The sequence below is a fragment of the Rhinolophus sinicus genome, chromosome 3, assembly GCF_057876585.1.
Source record: "Rhinolophus sinicus isolate RSI-liver-muscle chromosome 3, RSI-T2T, whole genome shotgun sequence".
Taxonomy (NCBI): domain Eukaryota; kingdom Metazoa; phylum Chordata; class Mammalia; order Chiroptera; family Rhinolophidae; genus Rhinolophus; species Rhinolophus sinicus.
Genome location: NC_142503.1, coordinates 192791722 through 192811546, shown reverse-complemented (window position 1 = coordinate 192811546; position 19825 = coordinate 192791722). Strand labels below are relative to the sequence as shown.

Below are 19825 nucleotides of genomic sequence, written 5' to 3'. Positions count from 1 at the left end.
CCTCTCAGCTATGCCCTGGTTTGCATGACACATATGGCCACCCCAGTGACCCCCTCAAAGACCAGCAGTTCAGATGCTAACTCAGAGCAGAGTCTGGTGGGCTAACTGGAAGGGCATCGCACCCGCCGCCAGGCATTGATGGCTAATGATGACCCTCTCCTCCTTTGCCTTCCCTGCCCCTCCACCCCCTCCCAGGAAACCCCTGAGAAAAGAGGAGAACGGTACCAGTGTTGCTGAGTATCCCATGACGTCCTCGCAGAGCAACAAAGCTGTGGATGTGAACAGCGCAGTGGTGTGAACCCTGGACCCGCTGGACGGAGGGGAACCGTGGTGGCACTAGTGGACACGAGCTGACACTGGGCTTGCCCAGACTTCATTGCCTTGCCGGTCTCGAGCCTCCCAAAGGAGAAACCATCCTCTTCCCGGCCTTGCCCCTGGTCAGCCCACAAGCAGGGGCAGCGCAGCCCCCAGGCTGAGCCAGGCCCACCTGCATGCAGCCCCCAGGGCAGCACCACCCCCCAAGGCTCTCCACACCTCTTCCTTGTCTTGTGTTTGATCCACCGTCTCCCAGCTACTGTCTAAAGCACGCACTCTGTCCTAGCCAGAGGGTCTGTCTGTTTTCTGCAGCGGAGAGGCGCCCCCTTTAGCCAAGAGAAAGGCAATCCAGGGACCACTCCCCTGCCAGACAACCTCTCCTTCCTCCCAGGAAGCCCACCTGCTGTTCCGTTGACCATGCCATTCCCAACAGAAGCCATTGGCACAGCCATGAGACGTCCCTTTTTTAAGGTGCTCCCCACACATCTGTCGCCCCATCTACTGTCGTCTTCAGCCGTCATGGCCTGGCCTCTCCCTCCTGTTCCCACTGACACCTGGGCCCCTGGATCCTGACTCCCTGCCACGGAAGGCTGTGAGCCTGGCCTGCCAAGTCCCCTCCTCACTCAGCAGGCAAAGGGGCCCGTTTACACTTGGGGGTAGCACCTGGCCTTCTAGGGGCAAAACAACTCCTGAGCCCAGGCCAAGAGCCCAAGAAGAACAGAGGTCACTACACTTGTTCTCAGATTCATTCCCATACCTGACCCTTTGGAACCGATGCATCTGTGTGAGCCAGGCCCTGCCTTCGTTTGGCAGAGGCCACCATTTGTGCCAAAGCCACTGCGGGCACTCTGGGCTGGGCTGACCCAGCCTCCCTGACTCTCCTTGAGGCCCTGAGTGGGTACTCAGACCCTCTGCTGAGAACCCCCAGGCCTCCCCTCATCCAGTGGCTTCCTCGAATGTCTCTTTCTGAGGTCTTATGTTCTAAAAGTGCTAAACCCTCCAGAGTGGTTGGTGGACGAAGGGAAGGAAAGGGGATGAGAGGAAAGGGACCTTCCAAGCCTGTTTCCCAGGAGGCTGCCCACCCTGTGGGTACATCATTAGGCCCAGGAGACGGTGGCCCTGTGATTTTGCATCTCCGGTGGATTGGGGAAACGCTTCTGACGCTGTGGTTCCCTCACCACCCACACACTTGCTAGAAAGGAACCAGACCCATGAAATGGTTCTACCTCTGGCCACGTAGGAACTTAGCTAGGTGGACCTGGTCTGCCTCTCACATCACCAGTGTAGTTCTCTAGTTCTCTGGAGGGTCTCGGGATGCAAGTGAGACTTTCACATCCAGGTGAGAGTGACAGACTAAAAGAGAGCCAGTCCCCGTTTGGGCTGAGCCTTGACACACCACTGTCCTGGAGCCCTTGTGCCCACAGAGTTGTCTGTGCACCACTGTTCTTTGGGGAGCAAATGGGGAGAAGGCGAGTTTGCTGCCATCCTGATCAGCGTGCAAAGGCTGCAGACAGGCCCCAGGCATACCCTCCCAGAAAGGGTTTTCTCCTTTCAGTTTTCAGCATGAGGACTCGCTGTGGGTTTGGACGTGGGTTTTGCTTTCCCTGCGCACCTTAGCATGTGCCACTCGTGGCCTTCATGCTCTCCTTACCTGGTGAGCACGTCACAGCACTCCTGGTCGCTGCCCTCATTTCCTCTAGGGACGCACAGCAGGGTGACAACCAGACCAGAGGATGTGGGTCCGCAGCAGGGCAGCCCCCACCCCAGTGCTCTCTCCCCATGCCTGTACCTCCTGTGAGTCCCCTGCCTGTTACCTGCGCAGACACCAGAACCTGGGCAGGACCGGCCCTAAGCACATGCTACCCTGAGTGCAGAAGGGGTGAGTGCAAAGTTCGGCCACAGGGGAGGGGAGGATCCTAGGTCAGGGGTGGTGGAGTGCTGGGCAGCCAGCCTAGGGGCACGGCAAGTGGGAGAGGCACCGCCCCCCTTTTCACAAACCCACTTTCCCACCTTCCCCCCACCTTGGCTTCAACCTAAGAGGCCCAGATTTTGCAATTAGCCGAATCCATCAGGCTCTGGCGCCAGTATCCCCTTCCCTGGGGACATAGCCAAGGCTCCGTGAAAAGCTAACCCTTGAGATTAAATTCCCCCAAACTGGGCTTGTAAAATCTCTTCTCACCCAGTCAGTGAAAACCAAGAGAAGAGCCGTTTAAAAAAAAAAAAAAAAACTTTGCTTGAGAACCCCCCAAACCAAGAACCAGCCATTCAGAAGTCAGCTCTCAGGGGTGCAGCGAGACAGCCCCATCGGATTTTTTAGCTTAAGAGACAGAATCTCCCTAAAACCTCACCAGCCTGGTATTTGAGCTTAGAGCTTTTACTTAAGGCATGTATCCGCAGCCCCAAACGCTGACCAGCCCTCAGACTAGTCCGAACTTTGAGGCCGAGAACAAAATACACATCCGTTCTCTGCATTTTCTCAAATAGGTATTTTTCAACCGTGTCTCCTAGTTGACCCCAACTTTAGAGTGGCATAGAGGACCTCCCAGAGTTTTCAGGTGTTCCTTAGAAGCTTCTAAAGCCAGTTTTGGAAGAAAGGCTAATAGCTGTAAAAATATAAACATATAGATTATATATCGTTATATATATATTTAAAGAAATATCAACATATATACAAAATTACTGTACTCTCTGAATCTGTGCACCGTATGATTTAAACAGCCCAGGTCGTGTGCGATACCTAATGCATGAATGTAAATACTTGAGATCTGCCTTCCTAACAATGTGCCGAGTGCACAGGGAAGCTGGCTCCCGTTCCTAGGAGTTCTGTCTCAACGGACAAATAGACATGTCAGTGCCGTCTCGTCCACCAAGGAGCCAATGATGTTGGTTTCGTGCTGAGATTTTGCACAGGAAGCAGGACCGGCAGCGTTGGGGTTTGGGCTGTATGCTACTTACGAGAAGAAAGCACCATGCCTTTTTTATTTTCAATAAAAATATACTTCTAAAGGCGGCTGCCACTTGTCATTTGGGGCAGGGGCTTGGCCCTGGGCCGGGGATGGGAAGAAGAGAGCAGCCTGAGTGTGGGGGGGTGACTGTCCCTTGAGAACCTGCTAGGAACCTAGGGCTGGGCCGGGTACCTTGCTTGACTTAATCCTGTAGGGTTTTATCTAATACCCCAAGGCCGGCATTTATGGGGCTCCTAAGGTACTGACCCTGCCCTTCGTGCCCTCTCCCAGCCACCTGGATCCTGGACTCAGCTGAGAAGCGGGTTGGCCAGCCATAGTTAGCCAGCTATATCCCCAACCTGGCCCCCAGACCCGGGGGGTGGGGGGGCAGCTCAGTGCAGAGGCTTTGGGGGAAGGGCCCGTGTCCCAGGCATGTGGGGTCAGGGCAGTAGAGGGGAGCTGTGGAAGTTCCCGCCAAGACCCAGGAGCCATTCATGCCCCCACCACCTGGGGTTCTGTGAGCTGCCATTTGTCGACACCTGGCACAGGTCCTAGCATACGTTAGGCATGCCATGCAGTAGGTGGCAGCGTCATTGCTGTTATTGTCACTCTGTCATTAAGAAAAGTCTGCCATTCTGGCTTTAGTGGGAGCGCCTCTGCCCCCTGACCAGTGACATGGGTCCTCCCTTCGAGGCTGGTGAGGATTTGGTGGGGCACCTCTGGCCTTGCACACACTGCTGTGTACCCCAGCCGGCCGCGAGGCAGGGAGCAGCAGGCAAGCACCTCAGAGAGGGAGGAGGGGGCAGCCGCCCCCGTGCTGAGGGGCTGTCAGCACAGAACCGAGCAGCAGACCCTCCTAGCGCGACTTCCCACCTCCACCTCGAATCTCTGGGGCTTCTGGCCACTCGTTCCAGCTCTGCTGACCAACATAGCAAACAATAGTATATGCTCCACACCCTGCAGGATCCATGCTTGCACCCTGGGCTGCCCACCAACTGCGCTGGGTCCTGCTGGTGCCACCAAGGCGTGGGACACAGTGGGACCCACAGGTGTCCCCACATGGCATCCAGAGGTGTGGCGGAATTCCTGCCTCTGACCAGTGAGCAGCGGCACAGAGGGTCTCCTCGTGTGGCATCACGGAAGACGGTCCTGGGAGGCAGTGAGCATCAACCTGATTCCAAGTGGGGGCCTCACCTTTGGACACACTCACCTACCCCACCTGGCTACTGTGTTTCCCCCCAAATAAGACCAGGTCTTATATTAAGTTGTGCTCTAAAAGACACCTTAGGGCTTATGTTCAGGGGATGTCATCCTGAAAAATCTGCTAGGGCTTATTTTCCGGTTTGGTCTTATTTTCGGGGAAACATGGCAGTGACCGGCCCACCTGGACCACCCACGTCCCCTCCTCTCCCATCTCCCACACAGACACTAAGTGCCTTTGGGCTCTGTCCTCCTTCTTCCAAACTCAGCTCACAGGAAAGTACCTGACAAAACCCCTGGCACAGGTTCAATGCCCTGTTTCCATCCCTGGGACATAGTGGGCCACCCAGCCCGGTCTGCAGACACTGTAGTGTCTGCCCCTTTCTGACCGATCCGATGTCTCAGGCACCTGTCTCCCTCCTTCATCCTATCAAACGCGTCTGACTCCCAAGTTTGCACCTTGCAGTGCCAGTTTGCCCACTCATCTGCAGATTTGAGTTGTTGCTAGTGCCCACTTCCTGTGACAGGCCTCTCCTCACTGCCCCAGAGGACTCCTGGCTCCACCTCCACAGCCTCTTCGTCCCATCTCCCTCATCTCCACACACAGCCTCATGGCGCACCTCCATTTCTCAGCCCAAACCCTAACAGCCATCCTCATTCCTCTTTGCTCTGGACCAGTGAGTAAGGCCTATCGTTCTCCAAAACACTTAAATCCATCTGCTTCATTTGGCTCCCACCACCCTGGTCCGGGCCACCGTCATTTCCAGCCTGGACTGCAATGAGAGCCCCTGCCTGGGCCCCCACGATCTGCTCCCACAAAAGCCAGAGGCATCTTTATAAAACATGTCAGATCATGCATGAGGTAAAATTTTGCCCACAACTTTTTCACACTGCAAATCAAAGCTACCCTCTTTACCCATGGTGCCAAGGCCCTTCCTGACCTGGCACCTGCTTCCCAGACACTCTGCCCCTGGTGGTGCCTTCTTTGACCATCCCCAGTCATGCTCTGTTCCAGCACCTTCGTTTATTTTCAGTACAGCACTTCTTTCCACCTAAGAGCACTTGTTGATTGTGTGTTTACTGTCTTCCTCCTCCCATGCCTGGCGCAAGAATAGTTGTAGAATTAATTAATCGTGGGTCACACATTTAGTACCACACATGCAGCATAAAGAAAAGAATGTAGCAATTTATTTCATATAACTATTCAGAGACCTCACCTCATTGCGGATGGGAAAATGGGGGGATAGAAAAACCTAAATTTGCAAATTAATGGCACTTGGGCCTCTTCCGGTTTAACAAGTCTCTTGAGTGACTTGGTCTCTTTTGGATAGATTCTCAGTCTGTCAGCCGTCTTCCCGGGTCTGCTCCCTCTAGGAGGCACCCAAGTGTGCCGCTGGGCAGGTGTCTGGTGTCTGGTGTCTAGCACAGGGGAGCGCGGCTCAGACCACGTGGTGTCATCAGGTTCAGGCAGCGCTCTGATGCAGTTGCCGGCCTGCGTTACTTCCCAGCCAGGCGACTGCGTCTCTGAGGGTGACCAGCTGGCATCCGTGTCCAGTTGCAAATATCCAGGCCATAGCGCTCTCTGCCCCTGTGACCACAAGCTCTGCCCATCTTCCTGCTCTCTCAGCACCAACCATGGGCACTCTGGAATCTGCCAACCCAACGCAGGCCGGGAGAGGGCTGCCCGAGCCTGGGGCACAGGCTCCTGACTGCAGCCACTTCCCCTGCCAAGGCTGCCGAGGGCTGCAGGCAGTTCTGGAGGTTTTTGTGCCACCACGTTGGGGGCTCACCTGGGCATTTCTACAACGGTGTCCTCATCTAAGAGGGAAGGTGAACACCCACCTAGCCTCTCAGACCTGTCCTGCATGTGTCTCCCTTTTCCTTTCGCCAATAATCCCCCTGGGTCCAGAAGAGCTGTGCTCTCTGCCCCCTCATCCTGTCTGACCAGACCTCTGCCAACATCTGAACCTCCTCCTGCCCCATGCCATCCGTGGAGCTATGCTGGGGAATGGGCTTTCCTGGAGAATAAAGAACATATCCATTTATTATTTTCAAAATATTCTCCCCATTACAAACACAAGGCTGTGAAGTCCAAATGATGACAGAATGTGCCATATGGAGGAGGATTTCCCAGTTGCTCATTCAAAGAGAAACGTGGGGGAGGGGGCTTGAGTCACCACATGAAGTACAGCAGTGTAAGAATGCCACTCTCAAGAGGACGGGGGCCAAATTCCCACTGCAAGCTGTGATTTCATTTCAGCACAACACCAGCTGTCATCCGTCTGAAGAGGAAATGGCTGCACCAGTGCCAGGTGCTCAGCACAGAGCCTGGCACACCTAGGAGCAGTGAATGCTAAAAGGTGTCCCCGTTACTCGTTCTGTTTCCCTCTGGGCTGAGGACCAGACCGGCATCACTTCGTTCACGCTTTACAAAAACGCTGGGGGAGGGGAATTACCATCTTCCTTTTGCAGTTGCAACAGAGGCTTAGCCAGATTGAGTGATTTGCCTGTGGTCAGAAAACAGGTCAGTGGGAAGTTTTGGACTTGACCTGGCTGCAGAGCCTGTGTTATGTCCCCACCATCTGCCTCCCGCAGCCCCCGCCCAGTGCTGAGCTGACAGCTCTGGGAACACACCCTGCCTTCTGGAATTGGCCAAGATCACCCTCTGCAGGTCCCCTCCCCCACAACCCCTCTCCCCCAAGCTGGGCCCAGTGATTGCCCTCACCTGGAGTGTTTCTGTCCTTCAGGCTTGATTACTTGCTGGTTGCTTTCTTTTCCAAGAAGCCACTTGAAGGAATGGAAATCAGGGCGTCTGCCAGGCAGCCCCAGGAGGCTCCTTTCTCCACTGGCCTGCGGGCAGGGGCCTGTCTGGACTGCGGGCACGGGCCTGTCTGGACTGCATAATTAAAAAGCCAGCTCTTTGTTCAACCACATCTATGGCTTTCACTAGTGTCCGGTGCACCCTACAGGAAAGTGGTCGTGCCAGGGGCTCACCTGGAGCCACTCCGCTCACCTGGAGCCACTCCCCTCACCTCAGCTTCCTTGAACTGGAAGAAACCAGGATGGTAGTGGACCGATGGTAGTCAGACCAGCCCCAACATGAAAGGTCAGACTGACAGGTGGGGGTTTGCAGGGGCAGGGCCCCCAGCCCATGGCCAGGAAGGGAAGGACCACTATGGGGCTGACAGCATGCCTCCAAATCCTGCTGTGCCACTGTCTTGCTGAGTGATGCTGGGTAAATCCTATCCCCTCTCGGGCCCATAAAATGGGGGGAGGGGGGTGTCAGTCTAAACTGGGGTCTGGGTGGCAACCTGCAGGCCTGCAGAGCAGAGCGGGTGAACGAGTGAAGCACGCCATGCCTTGCAAACTAACCCGAGGTAACAGGACTTCTGCCGGGAGGCTTTTGGGAGTCTTCCTGCTTGGAAAGCAGAGGTCAGTAGTGAGAACTGTACAAAACTGCAGCCTGTATGCTCCATTGAAGGTATTCAAAACCAAAGGAGAAATAAACGTTCAAGCTCATCAAAAGAAATAGGCCATGGGCCAAGTTCAGCCAGCAGGCTGCCGCCGGGTGATTTCTGGTCTGCATGATTCCAGGTGACCTTGTTGGTCAGGTGAATAGCAAAGGACTTTACCTGTCATTTAACTACCAGAATTAGGTATTAGAAAAATCCAGGGCTTTGGAGGCAGACATTCTGGGTGCAAATTTTGCTCTACCTCTTACTGAGGGACTCCTGCAAATATTCAGTGTCTCGGTGACTCAGTTTCCTCATCTGTAATATGGGGTGAATAACAGAAGAGCCTATTTCACATCATTGTTGTACAGATTGAGATTACTGTCTCTAACGTGCCTGACACGCAGGAAGCCCTCAGCTGTGGTAGCTACGGTTATAATTAATTAGGAGCAAGTCTCCATCGGGCTGAGTGAACTCTCACTAGGCCCCCAATCTAATAGAGTTCATCACCACAATCTTTAGTTCATTAAATTTTATTCTTTTCCATAAAATTATTATGTTAAGTGTTACACTAAGTATGATTTAATTTGTGGGCTATACTATTTTTCAAATAAATGAATTCCCAAAGCCAAGGGGAAAATGCCTTTGTCAGGTGAAGTGACGTTGGCTTGATGGAAATTTATGATAGAAGATCAATAAGCAGAGACACCAGCAAGATGCAGCTGCCTCAGAAGAAGCCCTCAGATTTCTCTATCCTATGTTCCTTGCACATTTCAGCCAAAAGAGCCCAGAACCAAAAACAGGGAAGAGAAATTAATATTTATTGAGTGGAGCTCTGACTTGGGAGTCAGATGGCCTTCTGGTCCTAATGCTACTACTTACTAGCAGCATGGCCTTCCATTAGTCACTCAGCCTCTGGGCCTCAGTTGCCTAACCTGCAAAATGGGAATAACAACACCTATCTCATGGGGAAGGGAGGGCTAAGAGGAGTAAACAATGTATGTAAAAGGCTTAGTACCCAGTAGACACTCAATAAATGGTGGCTAGGAAGTTTCTCTAGAATACAATTCACAGGAGGCTCACTGCTTGCTGCTCCTGTCCGAGAAAGGAACTGGCCAGCCTCTTACTAACAATACTCAGCCATCTCCCAAAGGGCTTGAGTTTCAGAAAAACACAGTTTGGTACTGTTCCACTGAGTTCCAACCACCCCGTTCATTCTTCTAAAGACCATTACTATCAAAATACCCAATGTGCCCGATATACATATTTGCAAATTAATTCTATCAAAGAGGTATAGTAAATGATCTGCATTGTCCAATTAATGCCAGAGGCCCTTCAATCCTAGCTCACAAGAGTCTTGGTGGGTAACCCGTCTTCTCCGATCCAATCCAATCTTCTTTGGCCTGACTTAGTTTGGAAATGGAGATGAAGTCACTGCGACCACTTGGCCCCAGATGAGACTCTCAGAGATTTGCTGAAAACATCCCAAAGTCAGGCAGAAGGACAGGCTGGCAAAGAGATGGCGTGTAATGGAGGCTGGGCACCGTGGCTGATGACCAAGTTTTGGCTCCCATGGGTCTTGTAGGACTTGCTTCCGAGGCATCGGCTGAAGGAAAAACCACATGAGCCTGTAGCTGTGAGCTGTCCCCTCGTGTGGTCTTCATAAGGTGGCAGCAGTCTTCCTGGAGGTTCACAGATTCTGGTACAATCTCCAGGCACCATCTCAGTCCTCCACCTGTTTGAGCTTTGCACCAGCCCCAGGGGGATGGGTATATAGTGCCATTTTACAGATAAGGACAAAAAAGGCCCAGAGAGTTTAATAACTTGTCCAAAGTCACCAAACTAGTAAGAGGCATGCCCGTTGTAAAGAATCATGGAATCTACACATTTGAAGAAGATTTGGGCTCACTCCACCCTTGGGAATCTCAGAATACGCTGTTCACACTCTGAAACCAGCAGGATTCCATGAGGGAAGGAAAACTGAGTCTATTCCTTGGTCCTTCTCCAAGCCAATAATTAGTCCTGGCCAATCAGAATCAGGTATAGTTTGGGGGACTCTCTGCCCTTCGCTGCTGTCAGCGCTGTCACCTGGGGCTGGGGGTGGAGCTGCAGGAGCCAACACGGGCAATGGTAAGAGAGAGTCCGAGGGTCGGACAGCCTGGGGTCGAGTTCCAGCTCTGCCTCTTACAAGCCGTGTGACCTTGGGCAAGTAGCTTTACTTCTCGAGGCTTTCACATAAAATAAAAATTGCAACTGATAGATTTTATTGAGTGCTTACCATGGGCCACGCATAGCTCTAAGCTCTTTGCTTGCATTCTTTTATCATCTCAGCAACCGTATGAGGTAGAATGTGTCATTGTCCCCATCTTACAGATGAGGAAACATTAATAGTGAAATTTCAAAAAACCCTGAGGTGGTAGGGAAAATACATCCATGCAAAGGTTCAGCTCAGCGCTCCTCACTGGCTTTCAGCAGCCAGAGGTCAGCAGACGCTCCCTGTAAAGGGCCAGACGGTAAATACTTTAGGCTTTCAGGGCCATACAGCCTGTCAGAACTCTTCAACTCTGCCGTTGCAGCACGAATGCAGCCGCAGACAATATGTAAATGGCGGGTTGGGTTGTGTTCCAATAAAACTTGAGAAAAACAGGCAGTGGGCTGTGGTTGCCCGTGGGCTGTCGTCTGCTGACCCCCGACCGAGGTGAAGGGCTTCTCCTACTTCTTAGGGCCAATCCTGCAAAACATCCATCTGTCCCCTTTCCCTGACTTTTGACTTCTAAGGGCCTGAGCCCCACTTGCTGGAGAGGCTGACATAATGAGGTAAGAAAGAAGATGAGGACGTAGGGTGACGTGGGGATGGGAAACAGCGCAGGCCAGAGAAGGTGGCTGGTCTCTAACAGCCAGGGAAGTGGCAGAGTCCCAGCAGGGACAGTATTTGGGTCGGGCTGGCAGGAAAATGGGTCAGTCTTCAGGAGCAAGGAGGGAGACCTGCCTGGGTAGGACCAAGACCCCAGGTTCTGACTGGACAGAGGAATAGGTCTGGAAACAGGAAGCATTAGATGGTGGCTGAGGCAAGAAGGCTGAGTTAAGGGCTCATCTCCAGCCCTTGGGGGGGGATGCAAATACAAAGGGAAACTGAGGCAGAGTCCATTCAAAGAATGAGGCAAAGAGGGGGTTGGAGAAGCTGTGAATGACTGTGGACCTTGTCTACTGGTAAGAGGTGGCCACCGAGATCCAGGAGGCTGCCCGTGGCAGGGTGGGCTCAAGACTAGCCAAGAGCCGGGCCTCCAGCTGAGACCGGGTGGGAAGCCAGTCAAACCCTCACAGGAAAAGTAGCCAGGGCCTCCTCCTCTGCACAAAAAGAGAATGCCACAATTCAGCCCTTGCTGAGCCCACTGGGTAGCTCAAGAAAGACCTGTTGCTTCATCAAATCCATTCAGTTCAATAGACATTAGTTAAATACCTACTACATGCCAAACCCTGGGGCTACAGAGACAGGACATACCCTGAACGCTGTCAGAGTCTACAAGTGAGATGAATATATGCACAACTTCCTATAAATACCAGATAAAATGTTCACGGAAGCATGACCAAGCACAACTGGGACAGAGGAGCGTCCTGACTGCAGGAAGGCCATTCAGAAGAGTTCGTTAGTAAATCAGAACGATCATTTCTGTACCCTCAACATAGGGACGCACTGGTGAATGATCTACCACCTCTCTTTCTAGAACTCGTGAAACACTTAAACATTTGAGAACTTGTTTTCCCCTGAGAAGCATGAAGCTAATCAGACTTCTCAGAAGAAAAGAGAAGCCTCTTAATCACCAACATTAAGAAAATGTCTCATGCACTTATAGTCCTTCCGAGAGAATGGACTTCAAATCAGTTGTGTATTTCTCTCACCAAATGATCTGAAAGGAAGCCTTATCCTCAACAATCGTACTTTAGTACTTAAGGGACATTAGGAGTTTTAAAAGTTTAGAAGAAATGGTTGTCAGGAACTGAACTCTAGCTCTATACACTGATTTTAAAAAACCCCAGGCTCACAAAGATAATAAAAAATGCATTTAATAGCATGTCAGTACACAGCTTAAATGTATATTAAGTCTTCTTTTAGTCAGTGCATTACAGGGAGAGAAGAGAAATACCATTTGTGAATGCACAGTCAAATGCTAAGTATCAGTGCTGCTAAATCTTGGTGTTCTTACACTATTAAAATTCTGTTTTATGAAACATAACTCCAGGTGCAGTGCTCTGTGCCAGCGTGGGGAATCGTCTGGTCCAGTATGCAATCTACAGTTTTAAATTGAATTGTATACAAGTATTAACAAAAGAATAAAATTTATTATTCACAAAACTAAAGTGGTTATCATAAAGCTTACAAGAAAGTACAGCCTAGAACGAATGAGTTGAAAAACTAGTTTGAAAAAGAATGAAACTCACTGGACACTTTTGGAAAATGATATTATAAAACAAAGAAACCAATTGGCACAGTTTAACCACCTAATTTCTAAGTGCACTTTGTAATGGTCCTTGCAAGCTGCCACTTTTCCCAGGATAATGACAAAAAGCTTCAGTCAAGTGTCACTGGCTTATGGTGACGGGTTTTTTATTGCATTGCCAAGAGTGGATTTTAAGAAAAAACACTACAAAGGTTTCAAAAACCCTATTTATTCTCTATCATCAAAAATAGCAACAGGGGGACTTATACAACTTTTCTGTGAGTACCCACCAGTCTATTTTTTTTTTCTTAAAAAAAATAGAAGTTAGTTAAAGAAAAATGATTTGGTTTTTTAAAAAATAATGTAAGGAAACACTTAATCAGATAGCCCAAGGAGTCATCAGAAATATGTGTAGCAAGAAAGCTTCATTTTTGGCCCTCTCCGGCCTTTGCACGTCTTTTACTAAACTAGAAAGAGAATGTACAGTACCAATGTGTTCCCCAACCTGCTTGGATCAAATTGTTTTGTTTTTAAACCCATTATTGCTAAACCAGAGTGTTGACACTGAGAGCCGAGGAGTCCACTCATAGAGGATAAAATTGAGAGGCTGCTTCTGAGGACTGGATCTCCACCTGCGCCATTTTGAACTGGGTACACTGCAGCCATTTGCGGAGGGCCACCAACCCGGCACTGCTCTGGGCCGAGCCCGGCAGCGTCCTCAGGCTGTGGTGGTTGACGTTGTTCTGAATGGCCTGGAGGCGAAGCTGGAGTCCCGCCGATAGGTGCTGTTAAGACAGGGCAAGGCATTCCATTTAGTTTCTTGCTTCCCTAACGTTCACTGTCAACCCAGGGACTGCCCGCCTGGACTACTTCTGCAGGCAGAACTTATACATGGTTCAGGGGCTGTCTGGCCTGAAGAGGGCCCACTCTCAAATGTGGCAATGCTCTGGGCAGGGCACATGGGCCAGCACCATGTTTGTAAAATCAATCTGACCCAAATCCATCCAAACCATGCCATTCCCATCTTGACTCATTTATTGCAACAGGAACTTAAAGCGGACATCCAGGTATGGGGCTGAGACCTATACTTGTCCCCCAGGAGCCAGTCACCATATGAGCCTAGTGTCGTGGTGAAGTGGCCTGGCTCTGTCGCCGGGCTCCCTGTGTTTAAATCCTGGCTTCCCTGTGGACAACTTTAAAAACAAGCTTTTTTGGTCTGTTTGGATTTTCTCGTGGGCAAAGGGTGGGGTTGGTAACACTTACTTCATGGGGTTTTTGTAAAAATAAATGCGTTAACAGAGGGTTTAGAACAAAACTTGGCGCACAGTAAGTGCTCACGACATTTTAGTGATGGTTATAATCTCTGTTCTCATGTTAATGCCCACAAAGAAGCTAGGTGGTAAACTACTTATTTTCTGAGCTTTTCATCAATTCTGCGGGCCTACTCTTAGCAGTCCGTGCAATGTCAACCACCAGGTTACCAACAGGCAGGGTGAGAGGCAACCTAGAATGTCCTGAGGTGGAAGGACAAGCACTTGGCACAATAAAAATGAGATGAGGTTTTTAGCAGTGCCAACGCACCCACCCGTGGCCACAAACAGGACAACGTCATGAATGAGGACTCAGCCTGCAGTCACTGCTGATAGCTGCGTTTCTCGCTCAGTGTCTGGGGACCTTGAGGTCCCCGCTTTCCTTCCACTAGCATCCCTCCCCAACTCTAAGAAGAAATTTAGCAAGAAGGTTTCCATCTTTCCCCTTGCCCCACCCTCATATTCCTAGTTCCATAGACAGGGCCCAGTTTTGGATGGAGCTGGTGGCTAGCTCTGTCATCTTAATGTCAAGCCCCAGTAACTGCATTTACTGGTCATGGAGTAGCTTTGGCCCTACCGTGATGATGTGTCACTCGAGGTAGGACCTGGCTGTGGGAAATACACTTATCAGGTTATTCTCCTTCCTGCCTGCAGGGCCCTGTCCAAGCGACTCTTCCTTCTCGTCTGACTTTTTCTCATGTGTAAAAGAATGAGAGGGCAAGCAGGTTCCTTGGAGCCCAATTCTGCCATTCATTCAAAGCTATCCTTTCTTAATAGAATTTTTCCCATCCCAAAAAGTCAATTTCAGTGGCCAGGAAATAGCACTGGACATGCCTGGGCCCAGATCCCACAGGTATCCTTTGAAGGTAGAACAGCTGTCCAGCCTCCATTCTAGTCAGTAACTGAGACTCACCCAGACTCTGGCATCCCCGCCCCCCCCTCCATCCTCATCAACAGTGAACTGCAGGACAATGGCTCCCACTGTCACTTCAGCCCGCAGGCCTCTGACCTGGCCCACAGGGTCTGCTGCACTAGCAGCCCCCTAAGACCAGGGGCAGGTGGAATGCATGTTTCTCCACAGGAAGTGGAGCATGAACGAGCCCTGTGATGTCGTGACACTCTCTGGAGGGACTGAGCCTCTGGTCCACGGGCATGACTCACCTTGATATTTGACTGAATCATTGGCAACCACATAGGGATCAGCTGTGTGGAGAAACACAGAGGCTTCGTTATTGCTGGTCTCCCTTCTCCCACCTAAGCTTCGGGTCACAACAGATCCCTTCAACATTGCAAAAGGATGTGGGCCCCTCCTGCAGAGTTACCCGTTACCAGAAAAACGTCTCCCTGAGGCCAAACCCTGTTGAGCTGGAGGCATTTGGTGATTAATCAGAACCCTACGAGTGCCTGGAACACACACTTTAAACGACGGATTGTCTCTCAAAAGAGACCAAGCACAGGAAACTAAATGTGTATTTACTTAATTAAATCCTCACTTTCTTGAAACACAGTTTCCTCCACGGAGCTTTAGAACTGAGTTTCCGAGGAGCGTGGCGACTCTATCTGCCCATAGTCATTAAGAAAATACTGCCGGGAAGTGGCTGGTTGAAATGCTTCAGTGACAGGAAGAGACGAGCCCTGAAATCACCTGGCTGTGATGTGGAAGGTGAGACACGGCCAGAGTGAGTCAGGCCAGGGCTTTGTGCAGTGTGGGCGGGGAGAGAGGCTGTCAGAGTGAAGGGCTGCGGTGCCTGCCCTCTGCCACCTCTGACTGGCCCTTAGCCCCTCTGCTGAGGCCCTTCCCAGGAGGGCCCAGGGTGCCCGGCCCCTCGAGAGCCTCCAGCAGCAGCGCTCCTCTGTCTGCTTTGCTCTCAGCTACACTTCAGCCCTCTGGAACGTAAATAAATACCTGTGCCCTCCTAAACCCGGAAGTCAGGGACAGAAGACAACGTTGCCCAACGTGTGTCCCACGGAACTCTAGTTTGGTGGGATTTAAATGGGGTGGGGGGCTATGGTCCGAAGAGTTCGGATTTGGACCAGACTTCTTTAGTTTCTGTATTTCAGTGCTGCTTGGATCTTCAATACGTTACTATGCATCACATCACTTCATTCCCTGCTCCTCCTAACCCTCTATTCCAATACAGTACAGTTGTTATGGACTGAATTGTGTCCCCTCAAGTAGATATTGTAACCTACCCGTCTCAGATGTGACTTTATTTGGAAATGGGGTCACCACAGATGTAATTAGTTAAGATGAGGCCATTCTAGAGTAGGATGGGCCCTAACCCAGTATGACCAGTGTCCCTTATAAAAAGGGGAAGTCTGGACACAGACACACTCTGGGAGAACGCCATGTGAGAGGAAGGCAGAGACCTACAAGCCAAGGAGCACTGAAGACTGCCAGCCGCCCCCGGAGCTGGGGAAGAGGCTGGGGCAGGGGCTCCCTCCCAGTCTCAGAAGGAACCCGCCCTGCCGACGCCTTGATCTTGGACTTCCAGCCTCCAGTACTGGCAGATAGTAAGTTTCCGTTGTTTACGACACCTAATGTGTCATAACTGTTTCAGCAGCTGTAGCAAAGAAATACAAGAGCACCCCAGGAAGCAAACCCTAGAGGCAGGAGTGTGTGGAGAGGTGAGGAGGTGGTAGGGTTTCACACGATACGGGACGGTATGGGTCTCAGGGGAGGGCCACGGAAAACAAGGTTAGAAAAGCAGAGGGGAGGCCTCTCGTCATCTACCGGCAGATGACCTGGGATGCCACATGAGGAGCTTGGATTTTATTCCAAATTCAATGGGTGAGCCCACGCAGCACGAGCAGACCGTGCTCCAACGGGCCAAGACCACTGAGGAAGGATGGAGGAAGGAGGCAGGGGCCCAGGGTGGAGACTGCCGCCATGGTCCAGGTAAGAGCAGAGACGGCTTCTGGGATGGAGCAGGATGCTGCCTGCAGAGATCATCTGTGAGCATCTGAGGACTAGTTTGCTCTTTGAGTGAGGAAAAGCCAAAGAAAAGGCTGAGGTTTGTCGCCGTGGCAAACTGGAAGACAGCGATGCAATGAATAAAATGAGAGAACCAGGAAGAGAGCCTTGGGGATGGGGGACAGTGTATAAATGACCTCTCTCTTCACTAGTCATGGCCATAGGCTGCTGGTCTCATTTAATTCAACAAAACTTTAAAAAGAAAAAAGAAAAAAAAACTTGCTGAAGTGATAAATGACATTTCTCTCTGTGCTTTTGTTCCCAAGGCTAAATGTGACTGTTGTTCTGCTCTCAACAGTCTGCTGATGTGTATCATTTGCTAATTTGACTTCCAGTGAGGTTTACGCCTAAAAACAGTGTTTACGTGGCAGCCAGTTACTACTGAGCCTCTAACATAAATACTGTGTGTAGAAATGAAGGATGGTGTGCCCCAGAAGATGTAATGGGACTAAAATGCAAAATATCAGGAAGTGACACCCTCTCCCTGCCTCCCTCTGCCACCAACACTCATAATAGAACTGTGGGATTACACATGTCCGTGCCAGATAAGGCTATGCTCCTGACTCTTGGTAGAACTGGCTCATCCAGGCATTCTCAATGCGAAAAGAATTAATGAGTCTAACCGCTTCCTCCACAATGTTTATACATCAAGAACTAAGCCCTGAGGGTGCTAACGTCTACAGATTTCTACTGACTTTTGATATATTGGATATGGAAGCAGGCCCATATGTCTCTTGATATTTAGGGAAATACATGAACTAACCTCTAGTTAAGAACCCTGAGGGACCAGGAGGGCAGGGACCAGGGAGCACTGAGTACTCTGACCCTGGGGGACACCTTTTCCAGTGCTGTCCCTGGGGTTAAGGGCCTGTGAGGCAATCAAGGCAATAGAGAGGTTGGTTTTAGAAGGCTTTTTTGTATTTTATTTCCCCATTCATGTACCATCTAACCATAAGATTCTAAAATATACCTCCAAAGGACCTTCAGGTTCATGCTTTACAAATCACATGACTAAAGCTTCAGGTTAAATCTCATGATTATTGATAGCATTATATAATCTGCAGTCATCCTATTTTAGGAATGCTAATTTGACTTATTGAGTAACATTCATTTCAGTTCCCTTTTGCTACTGGCTCCTACAAAGTTGTCAGTAAGAATTAGATCTAATGTATTTTAAGCTCTGTAATGTTATGATAAAGTTGGTTGGGTTCTGTTTTGTTTTGATTTTTCTTCTCCAGAAACAATATCTGAAAAACTGAAGGACATTTAAAAAACTAGATTGTTTTTCACCAAATAAAGGTGACACCTTTTTCTCTTATCTTGGTTTATGCTACAGGATAAATCGAAGCTGTCCTGCTTGGTTGGACTGTGTTCATTTCACTCCATGCTGTTGCAGCCCTCAAAATTAAAATTAGTTGTGAAACTCTCTCTTTCAGTAAAGATGGAGCAACAAAGACCTGCTTTACCCACCTGCCTGAAACAACTAACATTCCAGATGGAATCTATAAACAACGATTTTCAGACACTGAGCACCAGCAGTGCCAAACAGCGATCACTGAGGGAGAGGAAACAAACAAGGTGAACCCTACAATTAGCCTAGAAAATTTTCAGGTAGGAGCACAGCCTGGCGGTCTTTCTGAGTTGAGGAGATGGAGCCAGGTGTCCAGGGAGGCCAATGTGGCTAGAGTTTGTAAGGCAGAGACCTCGAGAGAAAAAGGTGCAGAGAGAGAGGAAGAACTCTGAAGAGGTGTATAGGGTTTCCCTTGAGTCTTCAGCTGAATAGTTGACCAGTGCACACGTATGAGAAAACCCAAAAAGATTAGAGGGAAAAATCCCTGGTGATCACATAGGGCCAGCAATAGTTTGTGTTTCTACTAGGTAGAGTGGGAAAATCTTATAAATCCTAGAACATCAATTAGAGTACTCAAGGTATTACCTGAGTAGTGAAGAAATATTAGCCCTAGACAGAATGCTGCTTTGATCCCACCTAATGAGCTTAAAAGCAAATCTCAAAGGATAAAACCATTTCTAAGTGATTTAACTGTGTCACAGAATACAGCTCAAGAATACTTATAGGAATGCAAAAATATCCAGCCCCCAAGAAAGTCAAATTCAATATGTCAGGAATTCAATAAAAAAGTTACCATGCATGCAAAGAAGCAGAAAAATGTGACCCACAATGAGAAGAAAACTCAAGCAACTGGAGAAGACCCAAAAATGACACAGATAACAATTCGTAGACAAGGACATTAAAACAGTTACTATAACTCTAGTCAATATGGTCAAGGAGGTAAAGGAAATATTGAATATGTTGAATAGGCACATAGAAGAAAGTAGCTAAAGAAACAATGGCTGATTCTTTTCCAAATATAATGAAAACTATAAATCTAAGAAGCTCAACAAACCCAAGCACAAGAAACATAAAGTAAACCACACCAAGTTGTTTCATCATCAAACTGTTTAACAACGATAAAGAGAAAAATCTTAAAAGCAGCCAAAGAAAAAAGACGTATCACAGACAGAAGAAAAAAAGAATGCTACAGATTTCTTGCCGGAAACAAGGTAAACAAGAAGACAGCGGGGGAACAACATCTTTAAAGTACTAGGAAAAAATCCGAAACTTAGAATTCAATACCCAGCAAAAACATCTCTCAAAAAGGCAAAGTAAGACTCTCAGACACAGAAAAGCTGAAGAAATTAATCACCAGGAGACCTGCACAAGAACTAGGAAAGGAACTCCTTTGGGCAGAAGGAAGATGAAAGAAATGAAGAACACTGAACACGGCGAATATAATCAGGGAAATAATAGCAAATATAAATAAGTATTTAAAAAAATTTTAATCTAAGACATGACCTAAATTTAATAATAATATATGGTTTGGTGTATAACACTTGTAGAAGTAAAGTGTATGACAATAATAGCACAAAACCAGAAGGTGGAAAATGAAAGTATACTATTATATATTCTTATACTATACATGAAGTGGTAATATGTTACTTGAAGATAGATTGTGATAAGTTAAAAATTTATATTATAAACTCTAAATCAACCACTAAAATAACAACCACTAAGACATCTAACTAATAAAATAACTGAAAAACACACTTCTAAATAACCATGGATCAAAGAAGAAACCCTAAGGAAAATTAGAAAGTATTTTGGACTGAATGGAAATGAGAACATATCAAA

General features: G+C 49.1%; 2 protein-coding genes across 21 annotated transcripts in view; one reads left to right on the top strand and one right to left on the bottom strand.

The window, feature by feature from the left end:
• PRIMA1 (proline rich membrane anchor 1) overlaps positions 1–3321 on the top strand; it is a 54572-nt gene extending 51251 nt beyond the window's left edge. For all 4 annotated transcript variants that reach the window (XR_012494551.2, XR_002138516.3, XM_019745648.3 and 1 more), the window contains one exon: positions 196–3321. Coding sequence is in view for 2 of the 4 variants with exons in the window: in XM_019745648.3 (XP_019601207.1) it covers positions 196–298 (103 nt within the window). In the remaining 2 variants the exon portion in view is untranslated. The remainder of the gene's footprint in view (positions 1–195) is intronic.
• Positions 3322–11959: 8638 nt separating this feature from the next.
• Positions 11960–19825, bottom strand: part of UNC79 (unc-79 subunit of NALCN channel complex) — a 233386-nt gene continuing 225520 nt past the window's right edge. For all 17 annotated transcript variants that reach the window (XM_019745590.3, XM_074327017.2, XM_019745539.3 and 14 more), the window contains 2 exons: positions 14823–14864; positions 11960–13136 (listed from right to left, as the gene is read on the bottom strand). In XM_019745590.3, coding sequence (XP_019601149.3) covers positions 12936–13136; positions 14823–14864 — 243 coding nt within the window. In that variant the 3' untranslated portion in view covers positions 11960–12935. The remainder of the gene's footprint in view (positions 13137–14822; positions 14865–19825) is intronic.